This window comes from Charadrius vociferus, unplaced genomic scaffold, assembly GCF_000708025.1.
Source record: "Charadrius vociferus isolate BGI_N301 unplaced genomic scaffold, ASM70802v2 scaffold14, whole genome shotgun sequence".
Taxonomy (NCBI): domain Eukaryota; kingdom Metazoa; phylum Chordata; class Aves; order Charadriiformes; family Charadriidae; genus Charadrius; species Charadrius vociferus.
The window spans coordinates 4580356-4594754 of NW_009648876.1; the positions used below are offsets into that span (position 1 = coordinate 4580356).

The 14399-nt window shown below is 36.1% G+C and overlaps 1 protein-coding gene across 2 annotated transcripts in view; it reads right to left on the bottom strand.

Annotated features, from left to right (window-relative positions):
* The window catches only part of PRKD1 (protein kinase D1), a 66860-nt gene extending 53419 nt beyond the window's left edge, over positions 1-13441 (bottom strand). For both annotated transcript variants that reach the window (XM_009886931.1, XM_009886930.1), the window contains exon 1: positions 13306-13441. In XM_009886931.1, the coding sequence (XP_009885233.1) occupies positions 13306-13420 (115 nt within the window). In that variant the 5' untranslated portion in view covers positions 13421-13441. The remainder of the gene's footprint in view (positions 1-13305) is intronic.
* Positions 13442-14399: the final 958 nt, after the last annotated feature.

Genomic DNA, 14399 nt, shown 5'->3' on the forward strand with positions numbered 1-14399 from the left:
CCTTGGTTCTTAAATAAAGCCCAAAATACAGATTCACTATGGCTTGTTTACATTGTCTCACCTGTGATGTGAGATTTAAGCAATAAACCGTAGGAGATAATAAACCATTTGCAATTATTTGTCCAATGCTAGCGCAGACTTTGATGGAGAGTTTTAATAAAAGATTAAAAATTATGTGTGAAAATGCTTGATTCATCTGTACATTCTGAATTTTTGAAGTTCAATTTTAATGTACTTCTATTAATTTGAGAATGATTCCACAGTTTCAAACCTACAAACCTATACAGCACTGTAGGTTTTATATTCATTTGAAATCCCAGCACAGTATTCTTTCCTTATGAACGTACCTATTTTTCACCCAAGTAGAAAAAACAGTAATACCTTCATTCACAGATTCAGGCCCTGTTAATCATAAAATTACACTGCAGAGGTATTAATTTAGCATAGGAAAAAAAAATTAAATACTCCACAAGTTTACTGGAGCTATTGATGCAGTGTTCAATATTAACTCTGACTAATGGCAATAAAGAGCAGCTCCAAATTAAAAATAAAGCCTCTTGTTCCTTTTCTGTGCTCACACTGATCTAAATTAGTATCATAAAGTAAAAACTACATGTCTTTTACATCTTTATTTCCTCTGATTTTGTTTTATAATTTCTACACAGTTCTTTTTCAAGGCTTCTGAAAAAAAATTAAGTGATGAATTACATGGTCACTGTCAGAATTATACACCTCAAAGAGAAGAGGTGCTCAAAAATAATCAGTAGCACTTGTAAAACTTATCTAATTCCTTCAAGTTTCTTTCATAAAAAGTTAAGAAAATGGTTTGTTGTATGGTGAATAAACACTCATGGCTAGAAGTATAATGGAAGTAAAAATACAATCTTATGCTGGACTCACTAAGGAACCTCTGTGTACTTTGAACTATTTTTAACACTCTTTAATGTGAACAGTCTGCAAAAGTTTAGATATCTCTTAAAATTACCCTAAGAATTCATAAATATATATGATTATACACAGAATATACACAGATGGGGTTTTTTTGGCATGGCATCATCAGATGTCCATGGGCCCTGATGGAATGCACCCAGAAGTGATGAGGGATCTGGCTGACGTCATTGTGATACCACTCTCAACAATCTTTGAACAATCATGGCAATTGGGAGAAGCACCCAAAGACCAGAGGAAAGCAAATGTCACTTCTACCTTCAAGTAGGGCAAGAAGGAGGACCCAGAGAACTACAGGCCAGTCAGACTCACCTTGAGCCCTGGGAAGCTGATGAAACAACTCATCCTGGAAATATATGACTTCTAGAGCATGCTTTAGTGTCTGCCTGACCAATAATGCTTTCTTCAGGTCTCAGATCTTTTATGTGGGAACATCAGAGACAAGTTACAGAAGCATGACTGTATATAACCATTGCGTTTTCTCAGCCACACTTTAATCTTTCTAGGTTAATACTAGAAAAGGGAGAAGGGAACCTAAAAATGCTAAAGAAATGCACAATTTGCACATGAAATGCCCAAGATGACATAACCTGGAAGAAATAAATTAATTACTCCTTTGAATTATGGTTGTTTTTTTTTAAGGGATTACAATTCAAGAATGACTCATCATGGAAACATCCCCAGTGCCTGGCCAAGTAGATCTGAAGGTCAAAATGATAAGCAAAATGTTTAGAGAATATATCATTGCTCCACTGAAGATAAAATAAATGTTCCACTGCCTTAGTAAGTTTACCCAGGATTTCACCCATGCACATAAACAAATGGGATTGAAATTAACATTGGGAAATGGTGATAGTAATATTCCTCACTTGACATTCTGAGTTCAGTTTCTGTGAAATTAACCCAAAAAGTAGTATAGTAAGAGAGAAGAACTGAGGGATGAGAAAAAAAACACTGCCGGCATGGAAGAGACTTCCATATAAGGAGAGATTAAAATACTGGAATTGTTTCATTTGAAGAGGAAATGAGTAAGAGTTTGCTGGATTCAAGAAGAGGAGGAAGCCAAAAAACCAAACCAGGAAATAAACATAATCCCTGTCGTATAACCTTCTGCACCAACAAGCTACAGTGACTGGAGTCTTCATGTCCTAAGAAGCAGGCAAGCTCTCCAAACTCCTTTTTGGAAACAAGTTACACCTTAACTAGGTTAACAGAAACTTTCCTGGGGCTTCTTTAAGCGCCAGAGGGAGCAAGATTTCAGGCAGAATGACACTCTCTCCAGGCCTGAGTCCCACTACCATCCAGATCTAAAAACCAGGAGATTACAACCTGTAGCAGTTCCTGAGTCTCTTCCTCCTTAGTTTCCTTTTCAAAATGTTATATGGAAAGGGGTTTGCTTGTTTGTGTTAAGCCCTTTTTTAGCTACAAGCCTCAAGCACTTCCTTAGAGAAGATGCGTATCCTACCACAAAGGGTTGCAAACTTCATTTATTGGAAATAAACATGAGACTGTGCATTGCTATTTGCTCTTTCAAAATACTAAAGCCAGCAGTCAGCCAATGAAAGTAAATTTCATTACTTTAACAGTGATATTGAAAGACATATTTTTACGTAAGCCATATTTAATTTGAAACCTACTGGAGCAATGAGTTATTGAGACCATGAATTCAGAGAGACTGAAAAAGTAAAGAGATTCTCCAAACAGTAGATTCTTTTTCTGACTTATATCCCAGCAGTGTAGAACAGGTGACAACACAACTCGTCTGATGGGCAAGTTATTCCTAGTGGGTTACCTTTTATTTTTCAATTACGCTCCTCTCTGGATCATTTACAGCTATTCTCCATTCAAGACTCGCTATCAGTTAACAAACACAATGATGCAAATGTTTGGTCAAGCATGTATTGGTCAAAGAAACTGTCAAACAAATGTATCAAATAAAAACCTATACGACAAATCAAAGACCTTTCTGCTTGGCCTCAGCAAGGCTTGTTCCTCACTGCATGCTGTAGCTTGTGAAAATGAAGTGGGACAGGTAGTTATTTGATGGAAGAGGATGGCGTCCAGTGAGAAAAAGAACAATCTTCAAGTTTTGGCAGTTTTATGATTCGAATCTGTGTTAGAAGCAGTAACAACTGAAAGAATATGAAGAACCAAGAAAAGGAGAAAGAAAATTTAATTGACGTTTCCTTACGCACATAATAAAAAAATAAGATTTAAATTTTTTTAAGAGGTAAACAATTTTTTTTCTAAAATACAACTTTAAATGAACCTATAGCAGCGGTCTCCAAAGTGGGGTGCACACACTCGTGGGTGTGCACAAGACAATCCATTAGGGTGCAGGAAGAAAATGTTAGAACTTCAGCAACAAATGTTAAATTATAAATAAATACAGATACATATATTGGGGGTGTATGCTCAAAAATTCTTAGTGATGGGGCGCACAATAAAAAAATTTGGACATCACTGATGTACAGGACTTTGCCACTCTACCTTTAAGAACAGCTCAAGTGCTATTAAAGACACATCCTGTGAAATTATTTATAGCCGTGTCCAAGTATCACATACCACAGAGTAAAGAAAGACCAAATAGATTAAATGAATTTGTAGAACAGTAGACAGAGCTGATTCATCATTTGATAGAAATATGTTTTGTATTAACACACACTTTTGTCTTCTCCGTCAATGCCTTTTTAATTATAAGCAATACCATATTGATTCAGAATGCTAATCAGATGATACCATCACATTAGAAGTCAAAATGAGCATAGAAATACCCATTAAAATACAGGACAATGTACCACAGACTCCAAGTTTCATTCATCACCTCAAGTCTTTTGAGAAAGGTTCAGCTGAAGTGGGGGCTGCTGAAGTATAACTTGAATAACCTATCGAGCTGCTGCTCCTAAGTGGGTTGTGTTAGATACAGTCAAAATGATAATATCTAAAACCTTTTAAAGAAGGATAATTGTGATGTGTATCATATTAAGAAAACTGAGTAAATATTGATAAGAAAGGAAAAAAAAATTGCCTCACCCAAGTGCAAGTAAGATATTTTAAGGAAAATGAGGGGGTTTTAAGTTCAGAGATTTTAACATACATACCTACCATATAACATAAAATGAACATCAAGAATTAATTAGACTCTGATAGGCATTTTTTTTAATGCATTAACTGCAATGAATGCAACTGTAATGAACTGTAATGGACTTCAATCCCGCCTTTCTTGGAAAGCTGGCTATACAACTTATTGATGCATAATAATTAAAAATCATGTAATTGCTTATTCTACCTTAATCATAACAACACAGAAAATTCACAGGCATTGAGGTTACTCCTGTTAAAGTGATGTAACTTGGAAGACGTTTCTTTTCAGTGAAATCTTGTGATAAGAATACCAAAGCAGAAGAATGACTGGATTGTATCAAAATCCACCAAGCCTGGAATTCTGCCTTTCAAAGAGGAGCTCCTAAAGCAGCATCAGCATCTGGTGGTATTTCCCCAGACCGCCACCTCAGATGCCCACACCTTGCAGATCAAGCATTCTCTGAAGCACAGAGGAGGTAACAAAGACAGATGACACAAGGGCAAGGACGTTACAAGCGCTTTCTGTTTTGTCCGTATTCCTTTCCTAAGAATTCCACGACTTGTACTTGCTTTTCTTGAGCAGTACTGAGCACCAAGATAACATTTTCATATTATAACGTGAACTTCTCAATTTTTGGTAGTATCAGCTCACACAAAGCCCCTTGTTAAACAGATTAAAAAATCAAGAAATTCCCCTGACACTTTATATTGATCTATACTGAATTTTATCTGGGGTGACACTGACACTTTCCTAGTCATGCTTTCCAGATCATTTATCAATGTATTTAACAGCACAGACCTAAGAACCTCTGCTAGTGACCTGCTTCCACTGTGAAAACAGCATCTATTTCTACCCTTTGTTTCCTAAGTCATAAATAGTTATTTACCCATTTGAGCATCTATCCTCTTCCTTCACGAAAGCATGGTTTCTTTATGAGCCTTTGGAAAAGAAAGTGTTTGTATGACTTCTGGAAAACCAAGTACGCTATCTCAAGTGAACAGGAAACTGGGTATTTTCATTAAAAAGCACACCAATAAATTGAAAATGTATGATCTCTGAAAATTGGACAATTAAAGCCGTAGAATGTAGGATTGCTGATCTGTTAGCTAAAGGTGGAACAGTGAGCTCGCATAAACAGGTTCTGTCCTGAGAGAAGGATGTGTGTGTATTAGTAGCTTCTCTCAAGGAAAACTCATCTTCCTTACCAAGAGCATTCTTTTCCAAATTTTAATTTTTTATCAATACAAAATGACATTGTTTATGATTACCAACTAATGAAGCTTTAAAATAACATCTAAAATCTTGACAAGAGTGAGAAATTATTTGAGTTCAAAAAGCTTACTTAAAAATGTAAAGGTAATTTTGTTCCTAAGAAATATACTGTTTGCTTTCTTGCAAATCCACATTCACAAAATCTTGCAATTATTTCAGATTTTCTGCTGCTGAAATAATCATTAAATACAAAAAAACATGTAGAAAGAGCTAAGGAAGAATAACTAGCATGGCCTCCATTTCTGTAAGAGCCCTAGGAGCAAAGCTGGCACATTAACTGCTTCCCTACTAACATTTGCTTGTCGCGTATCATTTTACTCAGTGTGTACTGTTGATGATGCAGCCAGAGAATATAAGGAAGTGATGTTGATAGGATATCTACTTTTTTTATCCTAGTTTTACCTCCTCCCTCCCGCAGCAGAAAGAAAGGAATGGTAAGACAAGGCAAGCACAGAGTTCAAAAAAATTCTGCTGATGAAGAACAAATATGAATCTTGAAGTTTGTATCCAGAAGGTAACAATTATAACACTTATGAGCTGAAGAAAAGACAATCCGGCAAAACATAAACAAAGAAGAAAAGAATCTTTTAATCTTAAGAACTTAAGACACAAAGTCATGTATTTGAAGTTCATGATCCAAGAACGATGTAGGCAAATGAACAGTGAGGGATACAAAATCCGTAGTGAGCCTTACCTCTACAGAAATAAGAAAAAAGATGACAGCTAGAAACAATTAAAAGGACATAGAGAAAGAATAATTTTAAAAGGTATCATGTTGGACAGGGTAGAAAAAAAAAAAGGAGTATTTCTCAAAGACACCAGAAAAAGAGGGTGTTAACGTAGCCATGAAGACACCAAGAGAATGATGTTTTTCATTCACAACAAAGCAAAGTCACAAACTATGAACAACTACATAAGTACTATAAAATGATGTTCAAAGATATAACATTGTAATGTTTATCTCGAGCTGGCAGTCAAGCTAACATTACAATCCAGTTACATGTTGATATATGGCATTTACTATAATTGCATAGCTATCCAAAGCTTTTATTCAGTTCAATATATTTTATCATATACAAGACAGTATAAACTGCACTGAATCCAAATAAAATGTCAGCATCTAATGATCAGATGGTGTACAATCTATGCGATATTAAAACAGAAACAGCTTCTTAACAAAAGCAGTGGATCAATTCCCGCCCTCATCAGCTCAGCAAGGGAACGCAAAATAGCTGCTATTTGACTTTCTTGCTTCAGGAATCCTGCCAAGCTGAGCACAACTGCTCACAGCAAGCAGATGAAGTACATTCCACTAATTTGCACAAGATGCTAACGTGTCATCATCTGCCTTCCAGTGGCTGGCAAAGATCTCTTACATCCCAATGTAATTTTGCCCAAAATAGACAGAAGTTTTATAAGCAAACTCATATTAAACCTGTAAATATAAAATTGGTTTTTGCTCTATATAACATGAAAAGACTTAGTAAATTTACACAGCAGTTTTTAATAAACTTTCACGAACAAGGTATAGCATAGGACATGAATTATGCTGGCAAGAACAGAAGTGTGAAGGTATCTAAAGTAATTGTTTCCTTGAAGGCCTCAAAAAACAGAGTTCAAAAAGAGTCAGAGTACAGAAGTACAGAGCCACAGCAACTCTCATTGGTCAGCTTGTTCTACAGAGTCAGAGTATGAAGGACTGTACCTCTCGATCATTAATATCTCTTCATTGGCAATAACAAACTTCAGTTGAAATAAATCATTTTTAAAGGCTAGCCAAAGGAATACCAAACAGCTTCAAAACCTAAAAGTTAAGCTTAAAGAAGCCAGTTTATCAAAGCAAGCACATTCCATCCTGTTCAAATCTATGGTGAATTTTACATTATGTTATTTTGGTCATTTGCATCCTTTATTTCATGAGTGGAACATGAAAGTTACCTTTTCATAGATCCAGTTGAAGCTTGTAGCAAATACTACTTAATGACATCAAGACTGAACAACGCTTTTCAACTTAAACTCACCTCACATAAAATTTACTCCCTTTTCTCAAGCAAACAGCAGGACTGCATTTCAGAGAGAGAGAGACCTACAAAGATGCAACTTTTGGTTTCTCTTCCTCTCAGTGTTTGTGACTGACTGACTGCTTATTTACAGCCACCTTTAATTACAGCTTTGACTGCAACTTCTGTACCTTGCTTCCTGGTTTGGGCTGCCTACTAATTTTTGACAGTATTCTAATCAAAAGGAACCCTTCCTACAAACAGAACTTGATAAAGTCCTTTCTCCAAAGATTCAGATCCTTTTTCAGTCTAAAATACAATTTAACTAAGTAAATGTCAGATTCAATGAACTTCTCAGTGGAGATTTCCACAACACTAGTGAAGGACTTTCCTCTTTTGTGTATCAGGAGAACAGATGGACTTTTCTAACATTTTGAAGAAGAAACGAAAGAAAATGCACAGCTAAAAAACCAGCAACATGGCAAGTGATATGTCACTGGCAGAATGGTATGAGTGATACCGTTCAACGAACACACAGGAGTATTGCCTAATAAACCAACTGGGTTCAACATACAAATTTGTGGGTTTAAGTAATACATTTCTGACATACCCCATATCTCCCATACAAGCACTATCAGAATCCCACGTAGTCAACTGAAATAAAGTATTTAAACAGGTAATATTTAAAAGAATACAGTGCAAGAGGTGAAAATAAAACTGTACTTATGAAGGCTACTAATGTTCATAATGAAAGTTCCCTTTTCCTCTTTTGATGTGCAGTTGACTGAATCTGTAACTCAGCATACACTTTTGCTTCCAGTCTCAGAGTAATGCCCGACATTTCACTTCCAAAATGACAAAATCTATATTGGCATTGAACGACAGTTCCTCTGGCTGACTGCAATCGCCTGTGCTTATCGCCTCTGGACCACTCAGCGGACAGACAGACATTTGTTCAGCGAGCTACGCAATTCTTACTTTCCACTCAAATCCTACTGCACCCACCAATGCAAAATGGAAGTAATAATGTTCATTACAAATATAAAAGCACAGCAGGTGCTCCATTCTGAGCTGATTAAATTTCTTGTGCTTCACCAGAAACCTCTCGCTCTACTACAAACTGTTTCAGTTATATTATGAGACATGCGCAGGTACAATTTTCTTCCCTAAAATGGGCTCAGGAGCTTCAGCTACAACGAGCAACTCCTCTCAACTGTAAATTTTTCTAGATAAATTTTTTTGTCTTTCAAGAACCTGTAATATAGGCTCTAAATCAGAAAATGACCATATTTATTATTCGTTAAACTGCCAAGAACACAAGTACAATAAGAAAAAAAAAATAAATCACAGATTGTCCAGCCTTTATAAAAGACTTTGTAATTAAGTAAATGACAATGAAAATTAGAGAATGCATAGTATTAGGCTAGGAACTGATTGTATAACCCCATAGTACTAGGACTGACAGTTCAGCTCTCTCTACCCTGACCAGTATCGACATGTGCAACAAAAAATGAATGCAGTGGATCGGTATAGCTTTTAACATCAGATATCAGTGCCTCAGGGGATGTTTACCCACAGCGCACAGAGTTTTCAGCAGCAAAGCTGTAGCAGTGACACCAGGTTCTACTGCCTCTTTCAGACATGCCATTCAAAAATAATTGCCATAATATACCTTGAATTTACAGACCTTTAGAATGTATATTGTTTAGATATTTGTAATGTAGGCCAGAAATAAAACACTTCAACCAGTTCAACATACACATCTGAACAAATACTGCATTTCTTTTGTCCTTCCCACTCCTCAAGTACTCAATATCATCAACTGTAGTGCTCAAGGCCAATCCCTCCTGATTTCAGAGGGGTTTTTCCTCCCTTCCAAATAACTTTTCAAGGCATATCTGAATTATTAAGTATCATGAAAAAAGATTCTTATGGCCCTGTATTCAGGTTGCCTTTTTTGTGTTGTTTTTTTTTTTTTTTAAAAAAAAAAAGGAGAGATAACCCATCTTCAGCTAATTTGTGATGCACTATTGCCAAAATCTGCAATAATTTGAAGCTATGTCTGAATATATTTCAATGAAAACTGCCTGCATTAGCTTGAATACTTCACCAAATATTACAGACTTTTTATACAGTTTTTTCTCTTCTCCAGTGTTGCAGAACTGGGCGTACTTTCCTCCCCTCCATGACACTGGAATTTTAACATTGTGGAAATCAATTGCTGCATTTAGTTAAGGCTTATCTGTGGGAGGACACTGATGTTCTTGAGTGTTTATGGAGGAAACTTATTTAATTTCTTGTATAACTTGAGACATCTGACTGAAGGCTTTCATTTGTAATACTGTAATCATCAGGCAGACCAGGATATACACAAGTTTCATTTGCTGTCCTTTGCATTTAGAGAGAAAGAAAGTCTTCTGAGCAGTGTTGCCCAGTGAAAAACACTGAACTGTTAATGCACGAGTCTAACTAAATCCAGCAATTCCTGCAATGTTGAAGTTCCTGTGCAACTGGGGGAGGAAACCATTCCCAATTCTATACTATTAGAGCAGGCACCGTGTGGCTGATCTTTTACTTACTTACTCTTGCCGTAGTGTTTAGGAGCTGATATTACAGCAAGTCAATATAGAAAACATGGCTCAGCAACTACTCTTCACAGGAAGCTCCTGCAGTAGGACGGGAGGAAGACTGAAAGCAGACGCAAGGTGATGAAAGCTGGGATTCCAGCTTCAGGAAATCACACTGAGGAATCTGGTACAACAGTGCAACTGAAAAGGTGCAAACAACTGACCCAGCTGTTAAACCTCCTGAGGTATCACCAACTGATGACTGAGGGGTCTCTACTCCTCCTCCTCTGGCAAACCTCATGTCGTTGTCAAGGTTTCATAAAAAGATCTCTTTACGTGGGTAACAACTGCTTTTGTTTGGGGATTTGGTTGGTTGTTGGTTTTTTTTTAGTTTTTGGTGGGGGGGGTTGTGTTTTGTTTTTGTTTGTTTTTTAAAGCTGATTTCAGTGTTTTATTAAAAAATCACAACAGTTGGTCTAGGAAGCAGACTGCATCAATTAACTACATCACTTTAAAACTTGATACATGCAACTGTACTAACAGAAAAGCATTTACGTGTGTGTAATCTACAAAGAAAAGTTGCATGAAGAGTTATGAGGAATTAAATGATATTTCTTGCTGAACTCATACCATTGCAACTGGGGATGGAAAAAAAGACCTCAACTCCAGAACTACATGAACTAGATGCTTAAGCAGTTGTCCTCCATGAAGCTGCATATAATTTTTGCATTATCAGAGTAGTACCAGAAGAAAACAGTTGTAATTTTTGGAGAAAAAGAGGGAAGAAAATTTGTAAATAAAGTTTATTAGTCTATAAGAGGAGTTGTGACATCTCACATTTTCTTTCCCAGTACCTTAGTAAAGTCATAAACAATAGAACTGTTTGCCTTCAAATCTCCAATTTGGACAAACTTTTCATGTCTTTGTTGTTTGAAATAACAAAATCATAAAACTCCTACAATTTTCTTTGGCATTTTATCTGTATTATATAAGAACCTTACAATCTTACATACCAGAAAAGACAGTGTACCTGAAAATAAACACCTATTCAGCTTTACAGAACAGTGTTCAAAAATGCATTATGCTTTTCTTGAGGATCTAAAGGTCAGAAAGGAAAACAAAATCTTCTGCTTGCACAAACTATTGTAATAACTTCTTAAATCCATTATCAGTATTCAAGGTGCACATGTTTTAAATGAAAATATTTTCTTTTAAATTGATAGATCTGCTATTACATACTTATTGAATCTGACACTAAAATAGTTTTGGGGCAAGCAAATGAAATAATTTAAATATTGTTTCCTGACTGCTTTAGTCTACTCTGTTTGAATGGTCTTTCTAAAATTTATAAACTGCTACCTGCTGTAAAATCCTTGGCATCTGTTTTGGTCATGTGCAAGAAATGTCACTTTTACTCGAAGTTCTAATAAGTTGTAGAAGATTTTATATAGCAATGTTTTGAAAATCCTGAAGGATCACTGGTGTAAGTAGTAGGCATAAACTTAAAGGATCTAAAAAGTGGTACAAATAACGTCAAAAAAAACCCACAGCCCTTCTTGACAAGAAACGTCTTTATTTGCAACAAAAAGACTGGAACATAAAGTCACTAGTAGCCAGAGGACCTAGAGATATATTTTCGTGATCTGTTGTGATATAATGGCTTGATAAAGATTAACTGAAAACATCCTTACAAAACAATTCTTGGAATGAAAATTCTGAAGAACTGTTGTTAAAGGATATTAATTCTCTTTCTCAGTTTTGTTTCTTAAAACATAACAGGAGTGAAAGACATAACCAATATCCTACATAAATCAGCTTTCTTACTTATGTGGGCATGCCCACCAAAGCAGAATAGTTCAAGAGCAGAGCACTGATTCACACAAGAACTTGAGCAACGGCAGAGAAAAGAGAAGGTGAAGAACAATGAAAAAGGAGAACTAATATTTAATGTGTTATAACACAGACCTACTTAAAGCATCTGAGGTGCATCCTTGTAATCTCTTTTCAGTCCCATTTCACCATATTGGGCTATGATGATTTCCACAAGATTAAGAGAGAATACCATTTGATCAAATATGAAGAAACAGTAAGCTTCACCTTCTTAACTAACAGAGCAAAAGGAAGATGAGGGAACATTTGGTTCCGCTGCTGAATGGGACAGGCAACCTGGTGACAAAAGCTAGGGAAAAGGTCAAGGTACTCAACACTTTCTTTGCCTCAGTTTTTGCTAGCAAGACCAGCCTTCAGGAATCCCCAATCCCTGAGATCAGAGGGAAAGTGTGGAGCAAGGAAGACTTACCCTCAGCAGAGGAGAATCAGATTAAGGACCATTTAAGCAAACTGGACATACATAAATCCATGGGGCCCGACCACAGGTTGCACCCATAAGTGCTGACCAATGTCACTGCACAGCCACTCTTGAGTACTGCGCACTGTGTCAAATTCTGTACTGCATCCAGCTCTGGACTCCCTAGTCCAAGAGACATGGACTTAATCTAAATAACTATCTAATCTAATTCATGATCTAAAAATAAATAATTTGCTAGGGTCAGAGTACATTTCTGGTACGCACTATCAAATGTATTGGATGAACACTGTGCGAACTGGATTATCTGATAGCAATGTCATTACTTAGGGCATAACATTTCTAAGTACTCTGTACTGTTCTAAATCTATTGGCTCTGAAGCTAGTTTAAAAATAAGTGCTTTTAAAAAGAGTATTTGTCAGCTTTACTAATATAAAACACTATAAATACACATTTATTTGCATAAGAACTAGATAACAATTTTTTGCTAAGGGAGGAAAGGCCCAAGAAAGACTTTCAAATCTTTTGGTAGAGAGGAAAAAAACGATTACTTCAATTGTTCAATAAAAACATGGAAACAAAATCATAGTCTTTGGGCTATACAGAATTAAGAAACCGGTATACCCTGAGGGAAGAGCCTTAAGATTCCTCAAACCCAACTTGTAAGTAAAAAAGCCACTTCATTTTAGTGAGGACATGCGTGATGGTTTTAGTTAAGATTACATAAATTAGGCACTCTCAAAACAACATGTGAAGCAGCTTTTAGAACCGGACTGGTGGTTAGTCAGAGACAGTAATACTTCTCCCTTACAGGGTTGCGCTGCCACAAAGGATGATTTTATCCTCTAAAAATGTAGATTATATGTATTTCAAATTACTTATTAAAATTAATCTGTTGCTTAACTAGTAACATCAACAAAATAAAGGCTGTTAAAAAGTATATAGTGCAACAGAAAAAAAAAAAAGAATTAGTGGACATAATATGCCTATATACATCTGAGAAAAAATTTGACGCAATGTAGGTGAAAGTCCATACAAACAAAATCTCCTTTTTGTTGAATCCTAACCGGGTCAAAAATACTGTGGTTGCAAAAGCTTGACAGCAATTTTCACTGGTTTTTAGTTACCTGACAAGACGACTTCAACTAGGTCTCCTTCTTGAATATCTGCAGCTGATTTCACCAACTGGAGAATGTTTTCAGAGGTAGGGTCATGACGGAAGAGCAGAATTTTGTCGTACATTCCGTAGAAACCACATTCAGGAAACTGCAAATAAAAACCCATAAGAATTTACTACACTGTAAAATACAATTAATATAATTAATTTTGAGGGCAGAGTAGTCCATTCCTCAGACTAGTACCAAACAGCATATTTATTTTTTAGTATATGACAATATTTTTCACTATATTCTGAACATGGCTTTTCCCCCAAGCAAGTAAGATCATTTGCCTTCCTCTTCCTCTGTGAGCAATGCAGTATCCACTAGGAAATAAGAGAGAAATAAGTGCATTCCTTAGTCACTGATGATAACTTTTCAAGGAGAAGTTCCTGAGCAATGAGATCTAACTAGACCCTCCTGGAGCAGGTATTGTGACTACCTGACCTATGGATCTCCCTTCCAGTCTGTATTATTCCATGATTCTATGACCTCTCCCCAGATTAATGCCAAAAAGATAGCTTGAGGCCAGAAGAAATATTTTTCAACTCTGCCTAAGACGCAATGCCTAAATGACAGCTCATTAGGAAATGTCTATTTCTTGAGACTAAAGTTACTAGACACATACTACCTTAAGTTACTACACACATAAACCAATGTTCCAAAGTTAATCATAATCATGTATTTTGTTGCAAAGGTGTTGGAGCTTTGAAACCAGATTAAGTCCTGTTTAAAAAGATTTAAAAAACCTCAAGACGTTATAAATCAAACTTGAGATTATTATCTAAGCAGCATTTTTTTCTGTCTTTTTTGCTGCAGCACAAAAATGTGAGTTGATTTTTTTCCACAATCCGAGCTTAAAGACCTAAGATTTTGTTTTGAAAACATAGCCAAGAAACCCTTTTTCTGGTACAAAAGATTCAATTCAATTTTACATCACTGAACTGTTCCGTGTATTATTTGGGAGTTCTATCAACATGCAGTGAAAGAAACAATGACAAGCATAGCTCGAGAGATAAACTGGCAGTTTTGAGGTTATAGTTACTTTGAAAAGAATGCAGAAT